The sequence below is a fragment of the Hyperolius riggenbachi genome, chromosome 2 (genome assembly GCF_040937935.1).
Source record: "Hyperolius riggenbachi isolate aHypRig1 chromosome 2, aHypRig1.pri, whole genome shotgun sequence".
NCBI classification, from domain to species: Eukaryota; Metazoa; Chordata; class Amphibia; order Anura; family Hyperoliidae; genus Hyperolius; species Hyperolius riggenbachi.
In genome coordinates, this window is record NC_090647.1 from 220,404,178 (window position 1) to 220,426,944 (window position 22,767).

At 44.6% G+C, this 22,767-nt stretch overlaps 1 protein-coding gene across 3 annotated transcripts in view; it reads left to right on the top strand.

Moving 5' to 3' along the window:
- The window catches only part of CNGA3 (cyclic nucleotide gated channel subunit alpha 3), a 92,871-nt gene that overhangs the window by 67,355 nt on the left and 2,749 nt on the right, over nt 1-22,767 (top strand). For all 3 annotated transcript variants that reach the window (XM_068268167.1, XM_068268168.1, XM_068268169.1), the window contains 2 exons: nt 7,097-7,204; nt 7,312-7,418. In XM_068268167.1, coding sequence (XP_068124268.1) covers nt 7,097-7,204; nt 7,312-7,418 — 215 coding nt within the window. The remainder of the gene's footprint in view (nt 1-7,096; nt 7,205-7,311; nt 7,419-22,767) is intronic.

Sequence of the window (22,767 nt, forward strand, 5' to 3'; positions counted from 1 at the left end):
ACCTTCTTTCCTCTCCTCTCCTCCTCCCTCCTCCCGGAGGGAGGAGAGTCTCATCTTCCAGGGAATTGTAGTATTTCAAAAGTCAGCTTACATACCATGGCTGGGAATTGAACCCAGGCTGGGCTGGGAATTGAACCCAGGTCTCAGTGTGTGGTAGGTAACTCACTTAACCACTATACCACCACCAACACTACATGCTGAAGCCAGCCTAGCATGTACCATTATGATCTATCCAAGAGAAAAATTAGTTTGCTTAAGGATTTGTAGCATGTCAAAAGCCAACTCACATTGCCTGGGAATAGAACCTAGGCCTACCGCTCTGTAGGCTGCTATCCTAACCATTATACCACCAACACTACATGCTGAAACTTCTTGGAGCAGACTTACTACCTCCCTCCAGAAGACACACATACATCCCCATAAAATCATTCAACAGCAACTGCATGCACAGTCTTTGTGGTACACAGTCTGTGTGGCACAATTGGTTAGCGTGTTTGGCTGATAACTGCAAGGTTGGTGGTTCAAGCCCACCCAGGCATGGCCTTGCCTTTTGTTGTTCAACAGTTGTCCGAAGAGAACCCCAGATAGCCAGGTAGATTCATCTCTCTCTCTCTCTCTAGTGGGGATGGTCACCACTTTCCGCGGAATTGTATTTTCTGGAATTTTTAGGTGGAAGTTGGTCATTCCGTTCAATTTGGTCGGAACGGAATTGCCTTTTCAATCTGGTGGAATTCCGAAATTGCCTGTGATATTCTGCCGGTATCCGTTGATGGTTTTAAGCTGAAAATTCAGTTCAATGGCATCAAGTCCTAGAGAGAGAGAGAGAGAGAGCTCATTTTTCTTTTGGGTATATCACAATGGTACATGCTAGGCTGGCTTCAGCATGTAGTGTTGGTGGGGGTATAGTGGTTAAGTGAGTTACCTACCACACACACAGACCTGGGTTCTATTCCCAGCCAATGTGAGTTGGCTTTTGACATGCTACAAATCCTTAAGCAAGCTAATTTTTCTCTTGGATTGATCATAATGGTACATGCTAGGCTGGCTGTTGGTGGTTGTATAGTGGTTAAATTAGTTACCTACCACACACTCAGACCTGGGTTCTATTCCCAGCCAATGTGAGTTGGCTTTTGACATGCTACAAATCCTTAAGCAAGCTAATTTTTCTCTTGGATTGATCATAATGGCACATGCTAGGCTGGCTTCAGCATGTAGTGTTGGTGGTGGTATAGTGGTGTAACGATCGGTATCAGCACACAGAGAGAATCTGATTATTGGTGATCTGCAGTATCACCAAGAATACAGATATATACCCGATTATTGATGATCTGCAGAATCACCAATAATACAAGTATAACTAACCTCTGGACACCTGACAAAGTGTAAGTGTTTGGTGTGACAGTATATGAGCCAGTGATTCCCTGACTGCTGGGAATCAGACTCTACTGCAGTCAAAGGACACCTAAGAGATGGAGTCCCTGACTGGATTACGGAGAGGTCCCTTGAAGAGACAGGGAGCCTCTGCAGACAGTTAGAGGGGTCGGCCAGGCTGGGTTGGTAACACACGAGCAGATAAGGTACAGAGACAGAAGACTAATTCGGTAACCAGGGACAGGCAGGGTTGGCAACAAGTAATCAGATATGCGTACTGAATCAGAAAGCAGAAGGAGGGTCTGGAAAGCAATAGGTCATAACAGATATCAAGCATAGGCCTAGTCTAGAGTGTGAGGTCAGAGTTCTCAACATCCAGGAGCTGGTATAAAGAATAACACAGTAATGACACAGTATCCCTAGTCTTGGGTGTGAGGTCCGTGGTCTCAACACCCTGGAACTAGTCTGAAGTATAACAGTAATAGCACAGTATCTCTAGTCTTGGGTGTGAGGTCCGTGGTCTCAACACTCTGGAACTAGTCTGAAGTATAACACAGTAATCTGGTTAAGTGTGGATTCCCAGGTCCACCTGATTCAACCACACTGAAGGATCTGACTATGGTCTGAGTGCTAACACATAAGCATTCAAAACGGCAGACAACCGGCAACTGACAGGGAAGAAGTATATATAGCAGAGCGCTCCTCAGCACCGCCCAGTCCTATTCACCTGCTGCGCTGGGATCAGCTGATCGTCCAGATCAGCTGATCCCTCTCCTATTGGCATAAAGGGCTTGCCTGTTAGCGGGCGCGCGCGTAGCTCTCCATCTGTGTGCACTACTAGGCTCAGACAACCCAGGCGCACGTTGCTGTTGCGGAGAAACCGCCGGTCTAAACGCGGCCTCAGCCGCCTCGCTGTCAGACCGTGCGGCGGTGTCTCCGCAGTCCATTACAAGTGGTTAACCTATTTTAGTTCCTGGATGTAGAAACTACGTCCTGGAACCATGCGCACTCCCGCAGCCGATCGCGCGTGTGCACGCGCACTCCCGACCCCGCGGTTCGTTAGCCAGGCAATCAGTGAATTGGGCTATGGTGCCCGATCACTGATTCCTCTCCCCCGCTGAAAAAGCGACAGCTTCTCTCGGAAGCTAAGCTTTTTCTGGCTGTTGCCTCCCCCATGCGTCTCTCTAAGCGTATGTTATGCTTAGAGTGACGTCATGTAAACAAACTCATGGCCGCCATCTTGTGGCCAAAAAGTAAAACTACATCTAAAAGTTAAAAAAAATAGAACTCAAGACACATTTACATTATAAAACTATTGTTTACATCCCACCCTCCCAAAAATACCCAAATAAAAAAAAAAAAAAAAAAAAACATGTAAATATTTACCTAAGGGTCTAAACTTTTTAAATATCAATGTAAAGATGAAATATTTTTTTTTATTTTAAACTTGTAAATAGTGATAGATGCAAAACGGAAAAAATGCACCTTTATTTCCAAATAAAATATTGTCGCCATACATTGTGATAGGGACATAATTTTAATGGTGTAATAACCGGGACATATGGGCAAATACAATACGTGAGTTTTAATTATGGAGGCATGTATTATTTTTAAAACTATAATGGCTGAAAACTGAGAAATAATGAATTTTTTCAGTTTTTTTCTTATTCTTCCTGTTAAAATGCATTTACAGTAAAGTGGCTCTTAGCAAAATGTACCCCCAAAGAAAGCCTAATCGGTGGCGGAAAAAACAAGATATAGATCAGTTCATTGTGATAAGTAGTGATAAAGTTATAGGCTAATCAATGGGAGGTGAACATTGCTCAAGTGAAAATGACGGAACGCGAATGGGTTAAGTGAGTTACCTACCAGACACTGAGACCTTGGTTCAATTCCCAGCCCAGCCTGGGTTCAATTCCCAGCCACTGTATGTAAGCTGGCTTTTGAAATACTACAATTCCCTGGAAGACGAGACACTCCTCCCTCCGGGAGGAGGGGGAAGGGATAATAGGGTCTATGGGCTATCATATAGGATATCATATCATATATGATAAACAAGGTTACTTTAGCGATTTTTTCAATTTTTCCGACAGAATCCGGAATTCCGTACAAAGCGGAATTTTCATAGCGATGGAATTTAACACTGACGGAATCCGTGATTTCCGGCGGAACGGAATTTGTTCTTTCCGATCATCCCTACTCAGAGGTGCTCACAATCTAATCCCTACCAGTCATAGTCTAGGGCCAATTTTGGGGGAAGCCAATTAAACCTATCTGTATGTTTTGAGGGTGTGTGAGGAAACCGGAGTACCCAGAGGAAACCCACGCAGACAGGGGGAGAACATACAAACTCCTTACAGATGTTGACCTGGCTGGGATTCGAACCGGGGACCCAGTGCTTGCAAGGCAAGAGTGCTAACCACTACCTAGGAACCTAGGAGAAAACTCAGGAGAAAAAGTGAATTGCATATGGGCCAATGGGTTACGGATAAAAGACAATTCAACGGGTCAGCTATGCATCGTTCATGGATGTGGAAAAATATGTAACCACTTTACACTGTGGTAATAACACATAACGAAAAGAGAGCCCCACACATTTGAGCTTACAGTCTAAGGGGAGAACAACAGCTAGGAGGAAGATGTGTATGAGGTGGTAGTGTGTTGGTTGATGGCTAGTTTAAGTGTACCTGAGGCATAAAAAGGTTAAAAAAGCAAATACCTAAAAAGAGGGAAGCCCCTGGATCCCATAGAGGCTTCCCACACTGTCCTCCAGTCCCCATTGCCAAGTGTGGACCCCCTAAAGACAAGGGCTTGTCGTTAATCACATCAGAGCCAGCCTCCTCTTCAGGCACAAGCACGGCCATACTGTGCTTGTGCAAGTACATCCGCACCTGTGCAGTAAGCCAGTGCTGCTCGTACTGTCCTCTGGGCCCCCACAGCTCACTGGGACCCTCAACAACGGAGAGGTGTTCCTCCTCAAAACCAGAGAACAGCATGGGAAGATTCTGGAGAATCCAGAGGCGTACCTCTATGTAGGTGAGTATTTGCTTTTTCAACTTATTTACACAACGGGTTCTCTTTTAAGTGTAAAAATGGTAGACGTTACAGAGTTAAGTCAATTAATACATCTAGGCAGCAGGTTTGAGGAACAAGGATTATTGTATCGTCAACTTTAATAGTTTTGCCACGCACAGGAATTAAATCACGTGGTGGGAAAATAACTATTTCATTTGTTCATGTTAAGTTACAGAACGTGGGAGGATATGAAGGTGGAAATTGTGTTGAGGCTGTCGGGGACACGAGCTGTTAACATACCTAAATTAGGAGTCAGGAGATAGATTTGGGAGTATATGTGATACTGAAAATTAAAAGAACTGATAAGTCTCCCACATGACTATAAATATAGCGTAGAAGCAGTAAGAAGACCAAGCATTAGGATACCCCAACAGAGAGGAGGGTGAAGAGGAGATAGTGATGGAGTGAGAAACTCTGGAAGGCTCTATCTGAAAGTCCCAATATGGAAGATAAGATGAAAACCAGCAGGAAGCAAGACCCTAGACACCCAGAGCGGACAGGATTTGGAGAAGCAAAGGATGGTTTACATTGTCAAAGCACTCACTCATTTACTGTACTTGCCTAAGAAAAAAAAAAGAGATATTTCTGTGTTCTTCTGACTTTGTCCACTGAGCCTGTCACAATCGGTGCATATGGATGTAATTTATCAGTTATAAAGTTATAACAGGCAGCTCAAGAAATACATTTTAGGTTAAACCCTGAATGATTGCAGTTCTGACCTGTATACTCTTTTCTCAGTTGTCCTAATAACATATTTTACATATTTGTAAATAAAATAAGCAAGTTATGGAGTTCAAAGTCATGCTTACCTGCCTTTTGTAACTGCCTTCGGCCAAGTTCACAGTAGTGCGTTGCGGTGCAATGTAATGGAGGCATTTTAACACACAAAATTACACTGCAATAGTAAGTCCATGGAAATTTCAGAGTGCCATCCAATGCGATCCACTGGACTACAGTATCCCAGCACAGTGCATTATCGCATAACGGGCATGTTTACAGTGGCATTTTATTGACTGTATGCTTCACTTTATGTGACGCAATGCTTTCATAATATGCAATGCAACTTTTCCCTTCCATTGCAATGCAACGTAAGCCCCACTGTGAACATATCCTAAATGTATGTAAATATATTTGTTGTAAAAATGAATACATTGGACCATATCTACTGTATATCTGTCTTACCAAGAAAATTAACTAAAAAGCATTCACTGAAAGAAAATTAAACATGTAATTTGTTTTGCACATTAGAAGCTGTGGGGTTTTAAAGATGAATCAAAGGCCCTTATTCAATTCACTTTTTCTCCTACGTTTTCTCCTAGGAGATTATTTTTCATCTTCTGTTTAAAATAACCTTTCAGCACTCTGCAACTGAAAAACGACCTAAAAGTAGGTGAAGAAGTACTGGAAAAATTATTCCGAGTACGTTCTGGCTTAAAAGGCACTTTATTGATAATATGTGAAATATCACCTTGGAGAATACTTCAGAGGAAAAATTAATTGAACTGGGGTTCAACCTCCTTAGCGGTATGGACGAGCTCAGCTTGTCCATTACCGCTGCAGGGTGCCGCTCAGGCCCTGCTAGGCCGATTTGCGCCAAATAAAAAGGAGCACACGCAGCCGGCACTTTGCCAGCCGCGCGTGCTACCTGATCGCTGCCGCTGTGCGGCGATCCGCCGCGAGCAGTGGCGAAAGAGGGTCCCCCCAGCCACCCGAGCCCTGCGCAGCCGGACCAATCAGTTAAGGGCTGGATCGAAGGCGGCTGACGTCAAGACGTCGGCTGACGTCCATGACGTCACTCCGCTCGTTGCCATGGCAACGAGAAAAGCAAAACAAGGAGGGCCACTCATCGCGGCCCTTCTTGTTACTTCTGATCGCCTGAGGCGATCAGAAGTACGTGGCAGGAGCGCCCTCTAGTGGGCTTTCATGCAGCCAACTTTCAGTTGGCTGCATGAAATAGATTTTTTTTTTAATAGAAAAAAAAACCTCCCGCAGCCGCCCTGGCGATCTTGATAGAATGCCAGGGAAGTTAAGGCCCATATGCAATTAACTTTTTCTCACGAGTGTCCTAGGTGATATTTTTACAACTTGTCAATAAAATGCCTGTTAAAACCCAAGCTAGCAAGAAAATGCTCATAATTATTTCAATGGCCTTTTTTACTTACTTTTTGTTACTTTTTCAATTGCAAAGTGCTGAAAAATTATTTTAAAGAGAAGATGAAAAATGATCTCATAGGAGAAAACATAGCAAGAAAAGTTAATTGCATAAGGGGTCTAGTATTGGAGTAACACTGCAACTTGCAGCAAAGAGGAGCCGTGTATAAATCGACATCTTACCACTGCTTTATAAATTGTCCCCTTCATGGGGCTGAAGTTCATTTGCAATCTACATTTTTTTTCTTTTTTATTCTTGGTCACTTCTCAATATGTACCGTATGTCAAATACAAATATAATATGTATATTGTCATTAGAAACTATCTTAAGTTCTAATATATAGAAGTAAAGGTAAAAAGTTGTTACTAGTCAGCCTGGCACGGTGGTAAAAGACAAAATGTGTTGTCCTCCATTTCTGACAGAGATACAATATCAGGAGACAATAATACTGTATAACAATTATGCACATATATTCACATTAACCATATGTATTTTCAGAAAGAAAAGGGAAATATTTGTTGTTGATCCGGCAAGCAATTTCTACTACAGGTGGCTATCCATCATCTCAATACCTGTGCTTTACAACTGGTGCTTTCTTGTGTGCAGGTAAGATATATATATATATATATATATAGACTTTGCATGTAGAAAGCCACACAGGCATGAGGTATGATAGAGCTGTAAGAGTCTTTCCTTCTTTTTATTTTTTACAGAGCATGCTTTGATGAACTGCAGAAAAACAATATTATCCTTTGGCTGGTTTTGGATTATAGTGCTGATTTTGTCTACATTTTAGACGTACTAGTGAGATTCAGAACAGGTGAGTAGCCATGTTAATTGTGAGTGTCAGCAGCATATTTACAATTTACATTGATATGAGCTTCTAGAAATGCAGCTGTGCAGCAAAAAGGAAGCTATCACCTGGATTTCCCTGGTGTTACGCTTTGCAAAAATTAACTTCATTACCATTTACTATGAATGCAAAGGATAAGCACACTTGCTGCAAAAAAATAGGACCCATTTCTACTTGTGCCTGGTGTGCATTTCGGAATCAGATGCCGGCACTAGTTACAATGCATGTACGCATGCAATTCCTTCTAGCCACGTCATGCACGGCTATGCAGAATCGCAGGTGTGATGCAAAATTATGCTGCATGCCGTTAGTTTTTTCCACCGCATGTGGTTTGGACAGCAACCTATTGAATTCAAGTGGCTGCATTTCCTCGTTCGAATTGCATGCAGGGAACAGCCATGAATTCACAGCAGTGAAAACTTAGTGAAAAAAAAATGTACCAATCACAATATGTAAATACAATGGCAAAGCTGAGCAATTGCAAACACAATGGCATAAGTATACACTGATGCCATTAAATTAAATTGGAGAATATCTGTGTTTTTCACAGACATGGCCTTCACAAATTCAGAGTTCCTTCCCCTCTGGCTGCACACCTGGAAATAGAATCTCATTTGTGCGTGATGGTCTACAGTATATAACAGCTTTCTTTTGTCTAGTCATCCACATCTAGAGGAACTTAATTACAAAAGGAGGTATGGAGTGGTAATACTGCATTCCTTCAGAATAATATCAAGCCGCATGGCTGGCTCTATCTTCCCTTCAAGAATAGTAAGCAGCATGGTTGGCTCCATCTTCCATTCAATAGTAGCAAGTCACCTGGCTGGCTCCATCTTCCCTTCAGTAGTATAGTAAACTTCCTGGCTGGCTCTATCTTCCCTTGAAAAGTATAGCAAGAAACCTGGCTGGCTATTTTCCTTGCAATAATATAGCAAGCCACCTGGCCGGTTCCATCTTTCCTCCAATAGTAGCAAGTCACTTGGCTGGTTCCATCTTCCCTCCGATAGTAGCAAGCCACCTGGCCAGTTCCATTTTCCCTTCGATAGCAGCAAGCTGCATGGCCGGGTTCCATCTTCTCTCCAATAGTAGCAAGCCGCATGGCTGGTTCCATCTTCCCTCCGATAGTAGCAAGCCACGTGGCCGGTTCCATCTTCCCTCCGATAGTAGCAAGCTGCATGGCTGGTTCCATCTTCCCTCCGATAGTAGCAAGCCACCTGGCCGGTTCCATCTTCCCTCCGATAGTAGCAAGCTGCATGGTTGGTTCCATCTTCCCTCCGATAGTAGCAAGCCACCTGGCCGGTTCCATCTTCCCTCAGAAAGTAGCAAGCCGTATGGCTGATTCCATCCTCCCTCCGATAGTAGCAAGCCACCTGGCCGGGTCCATCTTTCCTTCAGAAAGTAGCAAGCCGCATGGCTGATTCCATCTTCCCTCCGATAGTAGCAAGCCGCATGGCTGGTTCCATCTTCCCTCCGATAGAGGCAATCTGCATGGCTGGGTCTATCTTCCATTCAATAGTAGAAAGCTGCCTGGCTGGCTCCATGTTCCTTTCAATAGTATAGCAAGCCACCTAGACGGTTGCATCTTCCCTGTGATAGTAGCAAGCTGCAAGGCCAGTTCCATCTTCCATTTAATAGTATCAAGCCACCTGGCTGGCTCTGTCTTCCCTTCTATAGTAGCAAGCCGCATGGCCGGTCCCATCTCACCTTCAATAGTAGCAAGCCACCTGGCCGGTTCCATCTTCCCTCATAAAGTAGCAAGCCGCATGGCTGGTTCCATCTTCCCTCTGATAGTAGTAAGCCGCATGGCTGGTTCCATCTTCCCTCCGATAGAGGCAATCTGCATGGCTGGTTCTATCTTCCATTCAATAGTAGAAAGCTGCCTGGCTGGCTCCATGTTCCTTTCAAAAGTATAGCAAGCCACCTAGCCGGTTGCATCTTCCCTGTGATAGTAGCAAGCTGCAAGGCCAGTTCCACCTTCCATTTAATAGTATCAAGCCACCTGGCTGGCTCTGTCTTCCCTTCTATAGTAGCAAGCCGCATGCCGGTCCTATCTCACCTTCAAAAGTAGCAAGCCGCTTGGCCAGTTCCATCTTCCATTTAATAGTAGCAAGCCACCTGGCTGGCTCTATCTTCTCTTCAATAGTACAGAAAGACACCTGGCTGGCTCTGTCTTCCCTTCAATAGCATAGCAAGCCTTCTGGCTGGCTCTATCTTCCCTTCTATAGTAGCAAGCCACATGGCTTGTTCCATCTTGACTTCAATGATATAGCAAGCCACCTGAATGGCTCTGTCTTTCAGTTAACAGTAGCAAAATACACTCCATCCTGTCACAGGTTCAAGGTTCACAGCAGCCATTTCACAAAGGAATGTCCTAGCCCAACACCTGACATTTTTAATCAAACATAAAAAAATCAAGATTGCAAGCAAAATGAGTAATAGAGGCTTAGAGTTGGCTCAATACCTGTATATGCCTTTTTTCAATTTTCCTTTTCAAGTCCCCTAAATCTTCATTTAATGGCTTGTAAATTGGTAGGGAATGAGAACTGGTGACATAGCTTTGCCTAGCCGTTGTAAGTGCACCAGCTTTTTGGCACTATAGAGAAAAGTGTTCTACAAAAGTGTTTCTAAAAATTAATGAATGTACCCTCTTTGAAAATGGTTATTATGACATCTAAATTACATTAGAACATTTATTCACAGTACACCCTAATTGTTCACCACAATATTAAATCATACCTGAAGTAAACAAACAAAAAAATCTAGATACTTAACTGAGTAGAAAGAAGCCTATGGAAAGTCTGGAGGCTTCCCTGATCTCCCCTCCATTGTAGCGCTTGCTTCCTCTGAGACATAATTGACAAAATTGTCAAATGTGTTGTTTGTGACCACGCTCCCAACCATGTAGGGTTAACGCCTGCACAATAGCACAAAGTCACTCATGAACAGAGAAAAACGCTGGGCGCAAGTGGCTTCATGCTAATGCTAATCTAAGTCCAAAGGACAAACCTATAAAGGTACTAGAGGTCAATAGTTGTAAGGTACACAACTTATAATATACAGGTGGAAAGGGAGATGAGGTGTAGCCAGCACTGCGATTCAAATGATTGTTTATTGAGATAAAAAGATGCACTTACAATTAATTCAGGTTGAGTCAGGTGGGATGCAGTGCGGATGTGGTGGGCGCCAGGTCTAGATCCCCCTGCGGACGTCCATTTCGCGCGTCTAGCGCTTGTTCACCGCAGTGGGGGAAAGGATGGGGGCGGGCCGTCTCGGCGCGAGTTTTATACTCGCGTCCTGGCGGCACTTCCGCCTACGTCGACCAACCACGCCCCCAGTTTCCATGGCAACCCGCGACGCCCGCCCGCCTAGTAAAGAGGACGAAGAGCGTCCCAGTAACAACGCAATACGACCATGCCTCTAATACAGTAGGCCCCCTGGATGCATGTTTTGCATCTATGTCGTCTGGCAGCTGGGCGTGGATTGGCTTGGCTGGCCGCCCCTGGCTGATACGTCACGTATTGCGTTGTTACTGGGACGCTCTTCGTCCTCTTTACGAGGCGGGCGGGCGTCGCGGGTTGCCATGGAAACTGGGGGCGTGGTTGGTCGACGTAGGCGGAAGTGCCGCCGGGACGCGAGTATGAAACTCGCGCCGAGACGGCCCGCCCCCATCTTTTTCCCCACTGCGGTGAACAAGCGCTAGACGCGCGAAACGGACGTCCGCAGGGGGATCTAGACCTGGCGCCCACCACATCCCACCTGACTCAACCTGAATTAATTGTAAGTGCATCTTTTTATCTCAATAAACAATCATTTGAATCGCAGTGCTGGCTACACCTCATCTCCCTTTCCACATCGATTTGCTGCATCTCACCCAGCCCGTGCACGCCCTTCAAAGAGACCACACTTACGCATTCAATGGTGCATCAGGCCTAAGTCCCATCTCCTACTGCAGTTAAGAGAGTGCTGGAACTCTCTTCTTCTTTCTCTTGATTCATCAATATAATATACAGGACATGTGAAGGGACCTCTCCACCTGAGTACATGTGGGAGTCTCACATGCCCTACAGGTGTCAGAATTCTAGCAGTTTATTTATGCAGGAAAAGCTGTAATATGTATATGCACAATTCAGTGTAAACTGTGATGTTAGGGTACCACTTTAAATATTACTCTGTGACTTTTTAACTAATGGAAATGTTCATTTGAGACAGTGAAACTTTCATATGAATATTTTACATTACTTTACATTACATTACTTGTAAGCTAGAATTTGTTGACATGTACTTGTTACAAAGTCGTTAAAGCCAGCAAAAAAAGCAGAGAAAGTCAAAATATGAAAAGCATAAACAAATTGTCGTTTAATACCATTGTCTTAAAGAGGAACTCCAGTGAAAATAATGTAATAAAAAAAAGTGCTTAATTTTTACAATAATTATGTATAAATGATTTAGTCAGTGTTTGCTCCTTGTAAAATCTTTCCTCTCCCAGATTCACATTCTGACATTTATTACATGGTGACATTGCTACTGTGGGCAGGTTATTTAGCTGTTTCTAGCTGTTCTGTCTGTTACAGACAGCTAATAACAGCTATTTCCTGTCTGTGAACATTGTTACATTGTAGCAGTTTGCCAGCAGTACCGCGGTATTCAGAGGTTCTTGTGGGAGGGGTTTCAGCACAAAATCAGTCACACAGCGCCCCCTGATGGTCTGTTTGTGAAAATCATTGAATTTCTCATGTAAAATGGGGTATCAGCTACTGATTGGGAAAAAGTTCAATTTTTGGTTGGAGTTTCTCTTTAAGAAGCACTGTTGCCACTGTTGAAAGAAATAGTTATTGTTAAACCCCATAATTAAATATAATAGAATTTATTACTTTGAATTACATTTAAAAGCTGAATTATGCCAGTAAAAGTTTGAGACGCATATTAGCAAGAATATTTTCATGTCATACAAGAAGATTGAGGGTGAGTATATGCACCCTATGGAAAAAAACACTGAGACAACGGGAGCCCAGATGGTGCAGTACGTCACAGAGATTAATGAATAAATCTAAATGGTGTTGAAATAATACTCACAAAGGCGGGTTGCAGAAGGGCAACCGACCACTGCAGGCAGGTGGAGATGCACAAACCCAACTCCACATGGGGTACCAGGAGACCTGGCGAAGTTCGCTCTCTTGTGAAAGCTCTTACACACTGGCAAACTAGGTAGTGGCAGAGACCACCAGTGGTCTGGTATAGGAGCACTCGACGAATGGGGTGAGACACAGTAAAAAGGGGGGTAAAGAGGAGCCCAAGGTGAATAAAATACATTAAGAGCAACTAAAATATAAATAAATGAGGTGGCTTACCTCAATGATGACACACCCATATAGGAATGGATATTTATTAGTAAAAAAAAAAAAAGCACAGGAAATGTGTTTCGTGGGAACTCGCCCACTTCCTCAGGCCAAATAAAGTGCCTACAACCATCCATAGAGGTGCTTAGTGCTACAGTTCAGCATTATAACAAACATATAGGTTAATAAATACATACGTAATATATAAATAAAAAACAAAAATTGCAAGTAGAAAACGTAATGCGACAATAAAACATGAGGATACAATGTGCTGTAATATGTACGAACAGAGGCGCCAAGCAGCGTAAAACAATGTTCTAAAAATAATAAAAAGAGGGAAGTCGAGGTGGACTTACCTCCCTCTGGTAGTGGATATATACTCAAATGCAGAGTAAAAAATATACAATTTATTCACATCTCCATAAAATCGCAACGCGTTTCGCGGTCAACAGTCCTGCTTCATCAGGCAGTACAGGCAGTACAGGAGCATATAAAACTGGTTCAGGTCCATAAAGTGTGTGAGCGTGTGAGCCAGAGGCGCTCACATGCTTTATGGACCTGAACCAGTTTTATATGCTCCTGTACTGCCTGATGAAGTGGGACTGTTGACCGTGAAACACATTGCGATTTTATGGAGCTGTGAATAAATTGTATATTTTTTACTCTGCATTAGAGTATATGTCCACTACCAGAGGGAGGTAAGTCCACCTCGACTTCCCTCTTTTTATCATTTTTAGAACATTGTTTTACTCTGCTTGGCGCCTCTGTTCGTACATATTACAGCACGATTAAGTCCACCCCTGGTGGAGGGGTTCTTTCCCCATTTTCCTATCTACAGAGAGCGACTTTTATACCTGAGTGGGGTCAGGTACTAATACTCCCCACCTGCCTGTCAAGTGGTTACCTGATGGTAACCCACCTTTGTGAGTATAAGAACCTTTGACATTACATTATATATTGAGCTTACCAGACAATATTGCACTATTGGGCTCTTGGTGTCCTCTGTTTTGTTTTTACAAATGAGGATACAATGGATGCATACAAGTCTATTCGATCAGATCAGCAACTTATTGATCAACTTCTTGATCAACTGCACCAAAAATGACCCGAAAAGCAAATGTCAGTATGCGTAAACATCCCAAACTACATCCATTCCCATAGATGATTTAAAGAAGGAATTTATAAACAAAACTCACTTAGGTATTTAAAACATGATAAAGAATTGGCACATGGAAATTTCAGCCAATCAGAACCATAGATTGAGGGAAATTCAAAATTAGGCAGCCATATTGGATTTATGTGTACAAAAATAGGTGGTTCTAGAGCTATTTGGACACATCCCGACCGAATCTCTCCTGAAAGACACCTACTCAGCTTCAAGCCAGAAGCTACCTTCCCACACGTGGTTCTAGATGCTGAAGAGATGACAGAGAAGGGGTAATCATTTTTCAGCATTAAGTTCTATTAAGATGTTAGCAAGAAATTATTTTAGAAACAGTTTTTCATGCTATTTCTTTAAGAAGATTACTACAAGTTTTTACACAGCTACCAATACAGATGAGACTACTTTTGATCCTATTCTACATAACACAACTGTTATATTCTTTTTTGAATGTATTTAGAAGAGTGATGATTGCTTGGCTATAAAGGTGTCACGATCTGTTCCTGCTGGTGACGTTTGTGAACTGTATGGACTTCCTCTGTTCACCAGCAGATGTCCCCTCATTTCAAGAACATTTTACATTCCTCCTGAAGTTCCCTCTGCCCACCAGCAGAGGTCTCTGTATTCAAGAACTGTGTCTCTGCAGCCTTGGAAGAGGTCACATGACCATCCTGCAGAGTATATAAGTCCAGCTACAACAGAACACTGTTGCTAGTTCATTGATGTGGATAGCCCTAGAGCCTGTGTTCTGGTCATTGCTCCTGTTACCTGCTTCCTGATACCTGTTTCCTGTTACCTGTAACCTGTAACCTGTCTGCCTGTTACCTGATTGCTTGATTCCCTGGTTTATGATATTGGCTTTGTCTGACTATTCTTCTGCTCACTGATTGTATTGCTTGATGTCCTGGTATCTGATCTCGGCTTGTTGACTAACCTATTGCCTGCTGCATATGTCCTGCGCTTGGTTGTATATTATCCTGTGTATATATTAGTTAGTTAGCTTAGTTAGACAGGGTTCGGGGTTCACTGTGTGCACACTGTATATATTATTATTGGTTTGTGTATGTCTGATCGCAAGACAATTGCCTGCAATCATATTGCTAGTTGTACAATTCATTTGTATTTATGTTCATGCACCAATTGCAGCATCACTTGTGTATATATCCTGTCCTTGTAAATAAATCATTACTTTATTTCACATTTACCCTGGTTTTGGTCTTCAGTATTTCCACATTAAGTGACATTCTGCATTCAGTGCAAATCTGCATGCACTGCTCGTTACAGAATGAACTAGCCAAAACAGTCACTAGGAAATACTGAAGGTTCATTTGTTCCAGCCATGGGGTTAAACTGGACTCCGCAGGACATAGATTACTTTGCCATATTTGCAGAGGAGGATAGAAAACACTGTTATAAAGAGTTTTTAGATTACTCTTATGATGAATTGCAGCAATTAATTTCACAAATTAATTATTTTGTGCAGCAAAATATTTTTTCAGTGTCTGATGTACAAGCCCTGCTGAAAATTCTGCAAAGTCTCTTGGTAGCTAAAAATCCAGCTACAACAACCTATTATCAGCCTAATCAACAGATTAAGCCAATTAACCCTTTAAGCTATGTTCAGAGTAATCTATCTGCTCCCATTAAAAGTGACTGGGACCCTCCGTTTGGAAAATGGGAAATTGAGTGTCTGTTTAATGATTTGAATGATGATTGGAGGTCTTTTATTAGCTATTATGCTCAAAAAGATGAACAATTTGTTTCCGCATGTATAAAATCTGCAAAAACTTTGGTTGATTTGGGTGTGTGCATGCAAAGGTCTGTTTCTCCTTTAATTGATGCATGGGAGAGAGTTCTGTCCACTTACTTTCCTTCTGCTAATATTTCTAATGACCAGCTCACACAGTGCTCAGTGGCTAAACCTGCTTCTAATCACAAGTCAGTTCCCCTTCAGACTGCAAAAAGATCTACACCTTGGTTAAAGCAGTATCCAGTTACATACCAAGAGCCTGTTCTCGCTTTGAGAACTGTCAAGAAAGCAAAGCATAAACGGAAATACTTCCCAACTTCATCTATTCACCATTCACTACCTGTTGCACCAGATCCAGGTGGAATCACCTTACAAACTTTGACACCAAAGCCTGCAGAACCTTGCTTCCAGCCACCTGCAGACTCTTGCACCCAGCCGCCTGCAGACTCTTGCACCCAGCCGCCTGCAGACTCTCGCTTCCAGCCGCCTGCAGACTCTCGCTTCCAGCCGCCTGCAGACTCTCTCGTCCAGCCTGCTGCAGACTCTCTCGTCCAGCCTGCTGCAGACTCTCTCGTCCAGCCTGCTGCAGAACCTCTCGTCCAGCCTGCTGCAGAACCTCTCGTCCAGCCTGCTGCAGAACCTCTCGTCCAGCCTGCTGCAGAACCTCTCGTCCAGCCTGCTGCAGAACCTCTCGTCCAGCCTGCTGCAGAACCTCTCGTCCAGCCGCCTGCAGAACCTCTCGTCCAGCCGCCTGCAGAACCTCTCGTCCAGCCGCCTGCAGAACCTCTCGTCCAGCCGCCTGCAGAACCTCTCGTCCAGCCGCCTGCAGACTCTTGCACCCAGCCGCCTGCAGACTCTTGCACCCAGCCGCCTGCAGACTCTTGCACCCAGCCGCCTGCAGACTCTTGCACCCAGCCGCCTGCAGACTCTTGCACCCAGCCGCCTGCAGACTCTTGCACCAAGCCTCCTGCAGAACCTTTCATCCAGCCACCTGCAGAACCTCTCATCCAGCCTCCTGCAGACTGTTGCACCCAGCCTCCTGATGAACTTTGCATACAGCCATCTGCAGAACCTTGTCTCCAGCTTCCTGCAGACTCTTGCTTCCAGCCGCCTGCAGACTCTTGCACCAAGCAACCTGCAGAACCTTTCATCCAGCCACCTGCAGAACCTTTCATCCAGCCACCTGCAGAACCTCTCATCCAGCCTCCTGCAGACTGTTGCACCCAGCCTCCTGATGAACTTTGCATACAGCCATCTGCAGAACCTTGTCTCCAGCTTCCTGCAGACTCTTGCTTCCAGCCGCCTGCAGACTCTTGCTTCCAGCCGCCTGCAGAAACTCTCATCCAGCCGCCTGCAGAAACTCTCATCCAGCCGCTTGCAGAACCTCTCATCCAGCCTCCTGCAGACTGTTGCACCCAGCCGCCTGATGAACTTTGCATACATCCATCTGCAGAACCTTGTCTCCAGCTGCCTGCAGACTCTTGCATCCTGCCAGCAGAACTTTGCATCCAGCTTGCAGAAACCTGTATTCAGCTCACAGTCTTCTTACTTTCGGTACAGCAGTGGTTAACTTCATCTCTTCCTGCCAGATCTTTGCAAACTACAATTTCTGACATGTCTACACAGCCTACAGCTCCTGCCAAGTCTGCAAGGGACAGCACTTCGCTCCAGCCACTGCCAACCAGTTTACCAGCCTGTCCAGGTGCATCTTTGCCAACCAGTCCAGCTGCATCTCTGTCACCAGGTCCAGCAGAAAGTTTGCTATCCTGCCCAGCTACATCTTTACTATCTTGTGCAGCTGCATCTTTGCCAACCAGTCCAGCAGTAAGTTTGCCAGCCCGTCCAGCTGCATCTCTGCCCTCCTGTCCAGCTGCATCTCAGCCATCCTGTCCAGCTGCATCTCTGCCAACAGGTACAGCGGAAGTTTTGCGTCAGCCCGCACAGACTTTGCTTCAGCCCGCACAGACTTTGCTTCAGCCCGCACAGACTTTGCTTCAGCCCGCACAGACTTTGCTTCAGCCCGCACAGGTTTTGCTCCAGCCCGCACAGGATATGTTTCAGCTTGCACAGACTGTATTGGGGTGTCTACCAACGGTCCAGCCAGGTGCTCAGCCAACGGCCCAGCAAGGTGCTCAGCCAACGGCCCAGCCAAGCGCTCAGCTAATGGTCCAGACCCCTGAAGCCAGCCAGCCTGTTGCCACCCTGCCTGAAGCCAGCCAGCCTGTTGCCACCCTGCCTGTTGCCAGCCAGCCTGTTGCCAGCCAGCCTGTTGCCACCCTGCCTGAAGCCAGCCAGCCTGTTGCCACCCTGCCTGAAGCCAGCCAGCCTGTTGCCACCCTGCCTGAAGCTTTCCAGCCTGTTGCCACCCTGCCTGAAGCTTTCCAGCCTGTTGCCACCCTGCCTGAAGCTTTCCAGCCTGTTGCCACCCTGCCTGAAGCTAGCCAGCCTGTTGCTACCTTGTTTGATGCCCACCCTCTAAAGACTTTTGTTGATGCCCACCCTCAGACTTTTGTTGTTCCTCAGCTCCTACAGACTTCTGACAACAAAGCCCAGTTTTGCAGACCTCTGCTAAAGCCAAATTGGTTGTCCTGGTGGAGGTATACTATTGAACTGTTTGGCTGGAGACTTGTTTACATGCTGTCCTTCCTGCTGGTGTCTAGTCCACTGCCCTGCTTGATGACATCTGCTACCTGGTTCTGCCTGCTGCCTTTCCTGATATCTGGTTCCTGGTCCTGCCTGCTTCCGTTTCTGATGACATCTGGTTCCTGGTTCTGCTTGCTGCCTTTCCTGATGACATCCAGTTCCTGGTTCTGCCTGCTGCCCTGCTTGATGACATCTGCTTCCTGGTTCTGCCTGCTGACGTTCCTGATGACATCTGATTCCTGGTCCTTCCTGATGTTCTTCAGACTGCTGTGCATCTTGCCTTGTTGCCTGACAGTCTCCAGTCTGCTGTCTGCCTTTTCGCCCAATGTTTCTTGGGACCCAGGTGGATGTGAATTGGTAGTCTGGTGGAGCGTCCTGAGGCCGCTCCTCAAGGGGGGGGTACTGTCACGATCTGTTCCTGCTGGTGACGTTTGTGAACTGTATGGACTTCCTCTGTTCACCAGCAGATGTCCCCTCATTTCAAGAACATTTTACATTCCTCCTGAAGTTCCCTCTGCCCACCAGCAGAGGTCTCTGTATTCAAGAACTGTGTCTCTGCAGCCTTGGAAGAGGTCACATGACCATCCTGCAGAGTATATAAGTCCAGCTACAACAGAACACTGTTGCTAGTTCATTGATGTGGATAGCCCTAGAGCCTGTGTTCTGGTCATTGCTCCTGTTACCTGCTTCCTGATACCTGTTTCCTGTTACCTGTAACCTGTAACCTGTCTGCCTGTTACCTGATTGCTTGATTCCCTGGTTTATGATATTGGCTTTGTCTGACTATTCTTCTGCTCACTGATTGTATTGCTTGATGTCCTGGTATCTGATCTCGGCTTGTTGACTAACCTATTGCCTGCTGCATATGTCCTGCGCTTGGTTGTATATTATCCTGTGTATATATTAGTTAGTTAGCTTAGTTAGACAGGGTTCGGGGTTCACTGTGTGCACACTGTATATATTATTATTGGTTTGTGTATGTCTGATCGCAAGACAATTGCCTGCAATCATATTGCTAGTTGTACAATTCATTTGTATTTATGTTCATGCACCAATTGCAGCATCACTTGTGTATATATCCTGTCCTTTTAAATAAATCATTACTTTATTTCACATTTACCCTGGTTTTGGTCTTCAGTATTTCCACATTAAGTGACATTCTGCATTCAGTGCAAATCTGCATGCACTGCTCGTTACAAAAGGCCATGATGAGATGGAATACTGTTAAAAGGAAATGCTACTTGGAACTGTTCATATTTTGTATATATGCTGAATGATAAGCAAATACATTTTTTATATAAAATCAAATACTGAGTGCTCTGATTCATTTCAATCTATAATTACGGTTATAGAGGGTTCAGACCCCGCTATGCCGGATTTATAGGGTAGCAATGCTTTAAAGGCCGGACCTTTACTGAGTTAGCGATCATGCAAAAGGCAAGAACCGCTCAGGTTCTTGACACAGGTGTGCTTGGGTTCTCGCTGATCCCCCACCTTCCTAATATGTGATTTGTAGGGAGGGGTGTAGCTATCTCACACACATGTAAGGCTGTGCAGTGACAGATGTAGGTCAGTAGGCCAGTGTAACCTATGGGTGAAGAATTACTGCCCCAATTGGACACATCAAAGCCCTGTACAAAGTCTACTGCTCACTAAACTGTGGAAATAACATAAGAGAGTGCAAATATATACAGTGACACCAGCTTCAACATGTTTCACCCCGAACGGCTTTGTCAGGATTCGAGCCTGACTTGGGCTGTTGCTGTTTTGGATTTTGTTGGGGGGGGGGGGGAGGGGTTGTCATGTTTGTATTGTATATTTTGTTGCACTGTACAGCATTTTCCCGATGAAGCCTTATGGGGTGAAACATGTCAAAGTTGGTGTCACTGTATATATTTGCACCCTCTAATGTTATTCCCACAGTTTAGGGAGAAGTAGACTTTGTACAGGGCCTTGTTGTGTCCAATTTGGTAGTGATTCTTCACCCATTGGTTACACTGGCCTACTGACCTATATCTGTCACTGCTCAGCCCTATATGTGTGTGAGATAGCTACAACCCTCCCTACAAATCACATATTAAGGAGGTGGAGATCAGCGAGAACCTGAGCACACCTGTAGAGCATGTGAGCCTCCCACACATACTCATGTGGAGAGGTCCCTTCATGTGTCCTGTAAATATATGTTGTGTACCTTACAACTATTGACCTATATGTTGTGTACCTTACAACTATTGACCTCTAGTACCTTATAGGGCTGTCCTTTGGACTCAGTATAGTAGTACATGTCTCCTGGTACTCTATTTGGAAACGTTTGCTTCATACTAATGCCCAGGTGCAAACCCTACTGGCGTCTGCACATTACGGCCGCGCCTTTCCATGGATGGGAGTGTGGCCACAGAAGTAAAGCGGGTCCTGGCCAGCAGGGGAGGGGTCAAGGAGGACCTGGGAAGCCTCTGGACTTTCCAGAGGCTTCCTTCTACTAATGTAAGTATCTAATGATTTCGTTTTTTTTCAGGTATGTATCTGATATTCACATTTTTGGACATTTATTTATTTATTATTGTATTTATAAACCGCCAACATATTACGCAGCGCTGGTCATTAGTTAAAGTTATAGACAATATTTAGGGGTGACATACAGCAATAAGACAATACAGGAATACATGCAAACCAGATCACACAGCACAGTATAAGTACAAGGTAATGCTTAGTCAGTCACTGGATGGGAGCATGGAGATTAGGCAAGTCGAGTTCACTCAGATGCATAGCATGGGTGCACAGTAATGTAGGTGCATGATCAGGTAGGACACATAAGGAGGATGACCCTGCCGAAGGCTTACAATCTAGAGCAGGGGTGCTCATTGGGTAGATTGTGATCTACTGGTAGCTCGCAAAGGACTTCATGGTAGATCCCAACCGCACTACATTTTCCATTCTGACCGATGTTACTCAGAGGTACACACCTAGCCGCTCACTTCGCTCCTCCAATGAACTTTGCCTGACTGCCCCCCGCATCACCCAGTCCCATGCACGCCTCAAGGACTTCTCAAGAGCTGCTCCAACACTATGTAACTTCCTACCTCCACCCATTAGGGCCCCTCCTTCAACATCTTCAAGAAGGCCCTCAAAACTCAGCTTTTCACTCTTGCCTACCACCCCTCACTGGTGCTCTAATCCCGCAGCTGAACTCTGGTCCCTTACCTTTTGTGTCCCTACTTCATTAATGGCCAAATTACCGCTAGCCAATTTGATTCAGATTAATGGGATCGATCCATTTTTTGGATCAGTCCTATTGATCTGATCAGATTGGTTAATAGTAATTTGTTCATTAGTGGGCACAACTAATTGTTTCACTTTCAATTGTATCGATTACCTCAGCAATTGGAAGTGATCGATAAACAGAAAAATTGTACTGTTAATGGGCACCTTTAGGAGGAGGAGGACAGCAATAACAGCCTACATACAAAGCTTTTCTCTTACCCTTGTAGTTCTGTAAGCACAGACCTAATTGTTTAATTAATTAATTTCAATAATTGTTGATCAGTAAAATGGTGTACCTTCATTTTTATTAACATGTTTTGCTTTTTCTTGGTGTTTTCGAAATATACAGTATTTATATGCTATGCTGTGTTTATATATATTATCAGGATAATGACTCCGTGTTTATGTTACCTTAAAATTCTTATTTGAATTTTTATGACAGTTTTTGTCCTACCTGTAGTTTACACTAACCATCCAAACACTGTTATATATCCTTCAACTTCCAGTATTAGGTAAAATTTCCCATTCAGCCTTTAAAAACCAATAATGGTGTCAGAGATTCTTTGCATGTAGTTTATACAATTCACCACTGTCAGCTGTTAATTGACATATTGAAAAATATATGAAATCTCCATTTCATGACTGGCAATAATGAAAAAATATTTGGACATGTTCACTTAAAGAGACAATGAAGCGAAAAAAAAATGATGATATTATGATTTGTATGTGTAGCACAGCTAAAGCTGGCCATACACTGGCCCGATTTGCGCCCGTTTCGACAGCAGATTCGATCACTGGGATCGAATCTGCTGCCAATCGTTCACGCTACACGCCGAATTTCGATCCATTTCGTCCGATCCCGTCGACCGCGTCGTGCGGAAAATAACTGTCGATCGCCCGCGGGTAAAGAGCGCATCGCTAGCGGCATTCGAGTGCCCGACGACCGACGCAATAGAGCCCGCATACATCACCTGCTCCGCCGGCGCGACTCCAGTCTCCCGGTCACCGCTGCTCTGTCTGCGCTCTGGTCTCCAGGTCTGGCATGCCTCACTTCTTCTAGCCCAGCAGGAAGTTTAAACAGTAGAGCGCCCTCTACTGTTTAAACTTCCTGCCGGGCTAGAAGAAGTGAGGCATGCCGGACCTGGAGACCAGAGCGCAGACAGA